Below are 9,130 nucleotides of genomic sequence, written 5' to 3'. Positions count from 1 at the left end.
AGCATTGCTACTCCCCTGACCGCATCGTTTATTGAACATTGCAACTTAATTTAAACAATTACAAAAAATTAATTACAAACTAGTTTACATCAAATCTAGCGCTTATTACAAAATACGGGGGAATCTAACCACCCGGTGCGTTGGCCTTAGGCCTACAGAAGTAAACTTAACTAAGGTAAGGTCTTCTACACTTCCTTGCTTTCTGGTTTATCGAGACGTCCCCGACCGCCGCTCTGGAGTCACGTACGATTTCTCCTCCTTGCCCTTGGTCCTCCTGGTTTCTCTCTATCCCTTTCGTCAGCTTCTTTTTTTGACATCACCGCTCTGGCAAAAACCTTGACGGCCTGCCAGTTCGCAGGAGAGTCCAGCATGGTGGGCACAAGGTTGTCCACTGTGACCGTATTGCCCGTCGCATGTCCTAATTGACGCCGCTCTTCATCCCAGGCCGGGCATTCGACTACCGTGTGCTCCGCGCTATCTGGGCCCATGTCGCAGTGGTGGCACATGTCAGATACTTCCTTATTAATCTTGTGGAGATAGACCCCGAAACAACCGTGTCCAGAAAGGATCTGGGTTGTGTGGAAGTCCAGGTCGCCTTTTTTCCCGCACCACATATCGACGTCGGAGATTAGCCGCTTGGTCCAGCCCCCGGTTTTTGCTTCGGCGATGCGCTCTTTCCACTTCGTCATTGTAGCTGCTCGGGGGGGGAGCTGGCAGCACGTGGCAGACCTCCTCTCGTTAAACATAGCACTCCTTTCTTCGGCCAGTAAGTCGGCCGGTGGAAAGCCGGACAGGATGTTCGTGGCCGTTTCTGAAACCGTCCGGTAACCGCATATGCCTCTTAAAAGTGCCTTGCGTTGTACTCTATTTACCATGGACTTGTTCTTAGGAACCAAAGACAATGTATCCGCCCAGGATGGAGCACCATATAGGAGAATAGACATCGTGATTGATACAAACAGCTTCCTTCTTGACTCTTTGGGGCCTCCCAGGTTTGGCATAAGTCTTCCAAGGGCGTTTGCCATCTTTTCCGCCTTCCTGGCCGCTTCTTCGATGTGGACCTTGAATAGGAGGCTACGATCCACTACTATCCCAAGGTATTTCATTTCGTTCTTCGGCTGGATGACTTGTCCATCGAGTACTATCCTCGGAACATCGTATTTGTACCTATTGGTAAACACCACCGCCTCTGTTTTGTTCACTGATAGAGTGAGGCCTATGTCCTTGATCTCATCAGAAACCAGATCACGACCGTGAACCTAACCTAACCTAACCTAACCTAACCTAACCTTTTTTTTTTTTCATGAATCGGCAATACACTCACCACCCGGAAACGCCGTTAAGCAATGCTTCAGGTGGTGAGTCGCCATCGTTTATTTAAAAACAATTATACAACTTTTTTGAGGGGCAGAAGGGACAATCCCCCAACTGCAGCCCCTTACACGCTGTTACATAGTAGTGGGGCGTGAAAAGGACAATCCCCCTTCCACGGCCCCAAAGTTAAAACAAAATATATAACATAAATATAAATATAAATAAGGTGCGTCACCGCAAGAACGGCCCCGCAGCCCAATCCAGAGGCCAGACCACCGGCGGCGCGGCGCTGCCGCATACCCTCTCCGGCCGCGATTGTCACCTCCGACTTCTAGACGGAGCCACACCATACCGGAACTGCCTGTCCCGCTCAGCCTCCTCCTTGGACGACATCACATCACTCGCGAAGCGCGCAACCGCCTCCCAGTTAGCCGGACTTTCCAGCATCTTGGGCACCAGTCCGCCCGGGTCGAATGGCCCTATCACGCCGATCAGACGCTCACGCTCACCCCTGAACGCCTCGCAGCGAACTAGGGTGTGCTTAACGTCGTCGACTTCCTCACCGTAGCCGTCGGGTGGACCGCAATGGGAACACCCTTCAGACGGTGCACGGTTGATCTTTCAGAGAAACCGGTTGAAGCAACCATGCCGCGTCATCAGCTGGGTGAGGTGAAAGGACAACTCCCCGTGCCTCCCGGTAGCCCAACGACAGAGCAGGTCCGGGGGGACCAGGGTCCGGGTCCACTCGCGTCCGCTATACGCAGGTGGCACCGACTCCCGCATCCCCCGGGCCCACTTTGCCAGCGAACGAGCCCTCAGTGACTGGGAGTCATCCGCCCGCACTGTCGCCGCTGGTTGGTCCGGCCGAGGAAGCCCCCCGTCACGTGTTCCCGCAAGCCGCCTCTCCCTTCTGGCCTCGAACGACGCGAATCGTTCTTTGGCCATCAGGACGACGGGGATGGTGCGCGCGACGACCGTCGCGGCGTCGTAGGACACAGTACGGTACGCACCCACGCTAGCGATGGCGGCCAGACGCTACACCGACTCCAACACCTTGGGGCCGGTCCGGCTGAGAGCCAGGTCGGCGCCCCACGTCGGAGCGCCGTACAACATTACTGAGTGTACGACGCCCAACAGCAGGCGCCTCCTGCTCTCGCGGGGGCCACCAATGTTCGGCATCAGGCCGCGCAGAGCCGCCATGACGCGTCTGGCCTTGTCGGCCGCGGCGCGATAGTGCGCACCGTACCAAGTCCCCTTCGCTTCGTGCACGATTCCCAAGTACTTGTGAGTCGTGCACACCTGGACGGCCTGATCCCCGATACGCAGTCCTTGGTCGGCCGGGCCATACTGGGCCTTGAAGACCACGGCTTCCGTCTTGTCGACTGCCAGCTGAAGCCCCAATTCCCCGATGTGCCCGGCGACCAAGGCCAGAGCCTCGTTCGCGCAGTCCTGCAGGGTCGAAAGTGTATTCCCCTCCGACACGACTAGCGTGTCGTCCGCGTACCCGATGATGGTAGTACCAACGGGCAGCGGCAAGCGGAACACGGTGTCGAACGCGACGTTCCACAGAAGCGGTCCTAGCACGGAGCCCTGCGGGACTCCGCACGTGACTGCGACCGTCACCGGATCGCCCCCATGGTCGTCGCACACGTGCAGGACGCGGTCGCGGAGGTACGAATCGAGGATCCGTCGGACGTACGCCGGGAAACCCATACGTACCAACGCCGCACGCACCACCACCCAACCGACGGAGTTGAAAGCGTTCCGGATGTCCAGACTCACGGCGACAGCGTAACGGCGCGCGTTCACCGCGGAGTTCAACCGCCGGCGAAGCAGCCGCAACGCGTCGTCCGTGCACAGGCCGCCGCGGAAACCGAACTGCCATTCAGAAAGTCCGACCCCGGTGGCCGCCATGTGGCTGTTCATCCTGGTCGCCAGCAGGAACTCAAAGATCTTGCCGACGTCGTCCAGGAGACACAGCGGACGGTACGAAGACGGCGTCCCCCCCGGCTTCCCCGGTTTGGCGAGAAGCGCTAGCCGAGCGCGCTTCCACCGGCCAGGGAAGACGCCTTCCCTCAGGCAGAGGTTGAACACGCCGAGAAGACGCCCGGGACTCACCGCATGCTTGACGCTCCAGACCCGGATTGGAATACAATCCGGGCCCGGCGCACTACAGCGGCTCCCAAAGCGCCTGACCGCCGCACCAACCTCCTCCAGTGAGAACTCCGCAACGTCCTCGAACCAGTCTCCCCCGAGGTCAGCAGACTCCCCGTCTCTATCCCCTTGGGGGAAGAGGACGGCGGCAATGTCGCGAACCGTTTGCGGTTCCATCGACGCCGTCGCCGGGGGCCCACGGATCTTCTTCATGACGACCTTGTAGGGTTTTCCCCAGGGGTCGGTGTCGATGGTCTTGACCAGCTCTGCCCAGCACTTCGTCTTCGCGTCGCGAACCCGGTGCTTCAGCTCTCTTCGAGCCTCACGGTAGGCTCGCTCAACGTCAGCCAAGGACCCGTCTCCGTCGACACCGCGTCCCCGCTGCCTGATCCACAGCCGCTTCCGTCGGACACATTCAGCCACGCCGCGGCGACACTGCCATTCCACCAGTAAACTGGTGGTCTTCCCCGAGGATGAGGATTCCTTCGGGGAAGAGCCGTGTCACAGGCCACCACCACGCTGCCAACGAGCCTCTCGGCTTCGGCCTCGGCGTTCGTAGAAGCGGCTGGAACCACCGTGGGCAGAGTCGCCCCCGTCCATTCCGCGGTGAGTACGGCCACAGCCAGGAGATCAGCGTCCATTCAGGATGTTCGCCAACCCGGATGCCGCCGACCACCAGCCACCGCCGCCGTGGGATCACCGGGGACGCCCGGGAGCGTGCGTCCGGTGCGATACGAGAAACACAAGTGATGGTGGTCACTCAACGTCCGTACGCACGGTCCACCCCCGAATCTTCCTCGCAGCCGATTCGGTGGCGAAGGTCACGTCGACGCACGACCCCAACCCCCTCCCGAAAAACTTCGGTTCCCGCCCCTCGTTCAGGACGATCAGTCCCAGAGAATCGGCGAGCGCTGACAGGTCATCACCGCGCGCCTCCGTCAGGCGGTCCCCCCAGGACGCTGATCGGGCGTTGAAGTCTCCCCCAACGATGAGGTCGACTCCCGCGCTGCGATGCCGCCTAACGGAGGACTCGAGACGACCCAGAAATTCCTGGAACTCAGCGACGGACAGGGCGGGGGAAGCGTAACAGCTGAAGACTCGGACCGCGCCTCCTACGGTAGCTGCTACAAACCCGTCACCCGATTCGACCTCTCTGAGCGCGAGTCCCGGGCGGAAGACACTCACGGCAGCACGACCCGTAGTGTCGTAGTGCCAGCCAGCTCGTCCACCACCTTGCGGCTCACTGACCAGCGCCACCGCGATGTCCTCCGTTCTCACGAACTCCCCCAGAAGGTCCTGGGCTGCCCGGCAATGGTTTAAGTTAGTTTGCACAAACCTTAACTCCATCACGGCGAAGGACCGGACCCCGACGCAACCGGAGAGGCGGGCCAGCCCACCGCCCGCGGTGGCTCCTCCGTTCTGGGCTGTTCCCTGGGCACCTCCATCTTCTTCTTCTTCGCCGCTCCTTCCTTCCTCGCAGATGGTCCGCTGCTGCAGTTCCTAGCGAGGTGGTCCGGGGCCCCGCAATTGAAGCAGGCCCTGGGCTTGGCCTCGTTGTGGCATTCCGCGGCGAGGTGACCCTTCTGCTGGCACCGGAAGCAGGTTGGCTGCCTCTTCTCTAGCAGCCTCACTCTGCACCTGGTCCAGCCTATCACCACCGCCTTGGCCTCAGCCAAAGCGATGGTGTCGCAGAGAGAGAGGTCGATTCTTGCCACGCGGTCACCGCGACTGCCGCCATTCCTCCTGATAGAGACGTCGCCAGCGGAGACGACACCTACCTGGCCGAGCCCACTCACCACGTCCTCCGTTTCCGCCCACTCCGGGACGTCTAGGAGGAGAACGGGTGTCTTCCGTTCGGGCCTGCGTGTCCTGGCGTCGGTTCCCACAACATCCTTGATCTTACGTTCCAGGATCTTGGCCTTTTCCTCCCCCTCCACCTCGAGGAGGATTCCTCCTGCCTTGGTGCGCCTCGTGGTTACGACCCTAATTCCGAGGGCCCCGAGGTTAATAGCCCCGGACACCCTCTTCATAATGGCCACAAGAGACCCACCATCGGCTGGGCGGTCTATCGTTACCGCCGAGGTCTTTGGAGCCCTTCGACGCAACAAGGTGATTTTCTCGGCCACCTTGCTCCGATTCTGTGGAGCAGAAGTGCAGGTTGCAAGGGGCACCCTCTTCTTTCTCCTGACCACCTCGCTCCATGATGAACTCTTCTGCTGCGTCTGCTGCTGCTGCTGCTGCCACCGCTGCTGTTGCTGCTGCTGCTGCTGTTGCTGCTGCAGGTGCTGTCCCTTCTTCTTCCTCTTTTTCTTCCGCTTGGTAGCCACAGAAGGCATCTGTTCGCTGGGCCCCCTGCCTGGCTCGGCAGTACCCATTGAACCTTGAGGGGTGTTCGTCGACGCATCCGCTTTTGTTACGGAGACGTGTGGTCTCGTCGGTGGGGTAGGAGGGTCAGTCTGGCTACCCGCGTTAGCCTTGTCGACCGGCTTTATAGTCGAGGGGCTGGAATTTCCTGGTCGGACTTGAACAATTACGTTCTTGAACGCCTTGTACAAGCCCTCCCGACCCTTTTGTACGACGTTCACCGCCTCTACCATCTCCTTGATAGCATTGCTCACTGGTGGACTGTGTGTCTTTACGGACACAACCTCCAGTTGAGCGGCGCGCTCAATCACTTTCGCCAATCCACTTTCTTGAGCAGCCATGAGGCTCCTCAGTTCTGCGGTGGCATCACGGATCCGATTCAGTTGCTTCTCCAACGCAGCCATTGCAGTAGCTGAAGCGACTTTCCGGTCGCCGGTGCGGGCCTGCTTAACACCCGCATCAACAGTAGTGTTACCAACCCCGTGGTTGGCGGTGGATGCCTGTCTCGACACATCCACGCTTTTCGTGCTGGTGACTGATGACGACTTTTGGGGCGCACACGTACCCCCAACCGCCGGCTCTGGGGTTTCCGAGGCCCCTGTAGCAGTAGCATTATTTCCGTGTTGTACTTCCATAAAGAGTTTTTTGAAGGGTGCCTCTCCCTTGCGTTTTAGCCCTGCCGCCAGGGGGATTTTATTTCGGTGTTACCTTCACCTATGTCCGTTTGCAGGCGCTTGCAGGTGGACAAGACCTGCCCGACCAGTTAAGGTCAGGCTCTGTGTGTGGGCCTAAGTAAGGCTGGGACCGCTTGGTAAGACCTAATTAAAGGCCCGCAAGCTCCCCCACCGCGTCAAGGTGGGTCCCGTCGGGGGAGAACCTAACCTAACTTAACCTAACCTAACCTAACTATACTGATAAAGTATTAACCAAAGAAATTGTATTAAACATTGTAACCGGTATCTTGGTTGGTTATGTGATAATGGTAATGTGATAAGGGAAACTGCTCCGAGGGTGCTGCCTCCACGATTGGATCTGCGCCGGGACAAATCCCAACGTTCCAAGTGATTACCGCGCATGCGTCAGGACTTAATTATTATTAATTATTAATTACACAACAATAATTGAACAATACAACATTACACAATAATCAATATTCGACATTCGTTTCGTATTTCGTTAATAAATAATAATAAAAATCAATGTAGTCATTGTACAATAACCATAGACATATTCTATGACAATAACACACAAAAATACAAAAAAAAAATTATATAAAATATAATATAAATAATCTTATAAATAACCTTATAATAATAATTAATAAACAATTGTCATTGGTCAATATTTTAATTTGTTAAAACTATAAGTAAGTATGATTAAATTTATCTTCACTTACAATTAATACATCATTATTTTTACCTAGTAAAGATGTTCTGATAATATTTTCTTCTGCTGAACTCATATTTATATATTCGGAAGTTTTTAATTTTTTACTGTTCTTAAAACGTACTTGGGATTCAATTTTTCTTTTATTATTAATATCAGTTTTTTTAAAATTTGTGTCTTCATTTTTGGAAAGTAAAGTTAATATTTTATTACAATATTTCATAACGCTATTTTCATCATCTTCCGGTAAGTTAGATCTATTATACATACCAATCATCATTTCCATTTTGCTTCTTATTTGGAGACTTTTTTCTGATTCTTTCTTTGGTTCAAAAGGTTTTAATTGATTATCTATAGCTAAATTATTTTCAAACACTATTCGAGAAGTTATTGATGTATCATTTGATATTGATTTATTTTCCCTAGCGCATGCATGAATGTGTTTACAAATATTTAAATATATAACATTGTCCTTACAAGTACATTTATATGTATGAATACAAATTTTGCATACATTATAACATAATACACAATTATGACAAGTCGCAACTGTTTTCTCTACTTTGTACCTACGTAATAGTTGTACATTTTACAGATGTAACTATCCAGAAGTCTTCAACATTTTTAATCATACTTGATAATATATTAGTACTTTTATTGTGACTTGCAATAATTTGTATTAACTTTGAAGATCTTTTTTGTTTGGACATTTTGATCATCCTTTCAAAACTCTTGTCACGTACTAATGACATTAAAGCATCAATAGCCAAGTCCAGTCGCTTACACTGTTTTCCGTCAAGGTAAGAATGTTTAATAATTTTGTGTAATGCTTCTAAATACATATTAGTGTTTATTCCACAATGTTTTCTGTTGAAATAAGCCCATTTTTCAACTCTTGTTGAATAATTGTTCACAAAATATTTACCAAATTCAACTGTATCTGGATCATTTAAGAGTTGTGATGTTACTTGAGATAATTCAACATAAAATGCTCCTTCATCAGTCTCATGCAATAATGTTTTTATGGTTTTATAAACAAGATTTTTTTTTCATTGTTACGTATTTTACATAAATTTTTAAACCAATTTCTTAAAACATGCCATGTGCATAATAACTGCTTTTGAACTGGCCCCATCACGCCACTCCAAGCATTATAAAATGCTTGTTCGTCATCAGACATAAAAATATATGCATTTATTTTACCAACAACATTTTTAATATGTTGAAAGAAATGTTTATATGTTATAGTATCTGATTTATTGGAAAAGCAGAAAGCAACTGGATATCCATTTCCATATTCATCAATGACAACAATTGTGTATAGTTGAAAATTATAGGTGTTTAAGAAGCCATGGGTACCATCAATACATATTTTATCATGGCCAAATTGAACAAGCATTTCTGATTGATATTGTGTCATTATATTCAAACAAAAATCATTTTCTGTAAAATGTTTAACATTGAGATCTATTTCTCCTTGCGGTTTAAAGTATAAAATTGGACTATGATCATCTTTACTTTTCATTCGGTCTACCCATAATTTAACACTTACAGCATCATTTTCATGATGTTTTATAGAATAAGTTATATTGAAGTCTCTTCTGATATTATGTAAATCTTTTTTCTCTAATAGATGTATGCGTTGTATTTCTTTTCCAGTTGCAGAATCACGGACATCATTTAATATCCTCTGTACTGGTACACCCATGGATAATTTACCTAAAAGTAGTGTTACAATGTAAAACGTAAGTATGCTATGATAATGTAAATTTATATTTATGTAAATTATTTAGGAAACCTGCTAATTGGGATATGTCATTTTTATGCAATCTCAGTTTTCCTATTTCATTGACGTGCCATAGATGAGTTCTGTGGTATTGTACTTCTATATTAATTTCTTTTTTATGTAAGC

General features: G+C 51.0%; 2 protein-coding genes and 1 pseudogene across 2 annotated transcripts; all 3 read right to left on the bottom strand.

Annotated features, from left to right (window-relative positions):
- Positions 1–4,224: 4,224 nt before the first annotated feature.
- Positions 4,225–4,815, bottom strand: LOC149054778 (uncharacterized). The gene has a single exon (XM_089228636.1). The coding sequence runs from the start codon at positions 4,813–4,815 to the stop codon at positions 4,225–4,227; it is 591 nt and encodes a 196-aa protein (XP_089084762.1).
- On the bottom strand, positions 4,338–6,686 carry LOC149054777 (uncharacterized). The gene has a single exon (XM_089229464.1). The coding sequence runs from the start codon at positions 6,465–6,467 to the stop codon at positions 4,815–4,817; it is 1,653 nt and encodes a 550-aa protein (XP_089085590.1). The 5' UTR covers positions 6,468–6,686; the 3' UTR covers positions 4,338–4,814.
- A 351-nt stretch (positions 6,687–7,037) lies between these two features.
- On the bottom strand, positions 7,038–8,743 carry LOC149054776 (uncharacterized; annotated as a pseudogene).
- Positions 8,744–9,130: the final 387 nt, after the last annotated feature.

Source organism: Diuraphis noxia, unplaced genomic scaffold (genome assembly GCF_037042655.1).
Source record: "Diuraphis noxia isolate RWA-SAM2 unplaced genomic scaffold, SU_Dnox_SAM2 contig0005, whole genome shotgun sequence".
Classification (NCBI taxonomy): Eukaryota; Metazoa; Arthropoda; class Insecta; order Hemiptera; family Aphididae; genus Diuraphis; species Diuraphis noxia.
Note: the sequence above shows the minus strand (reverse complement) of the source record. Positions and strands in the feature narration are given on the sequence as shown.

Coding starts and splice junctions, on each gene's coding strand:
- LOC149054778 (XM_089228636.1), bottom strand. CDS start 4,815: ATGGAGTTAAGGTTTGTGCAAACTAACTTAAACCATTGCCGGGCAGCC.
- LOC149054777 (XM_089229464.1), bottom strand. CDS start 6,467: ATGGAAGTACAACACGGAAATAATGCTACTGCTACAGGGGCCTCGGAA.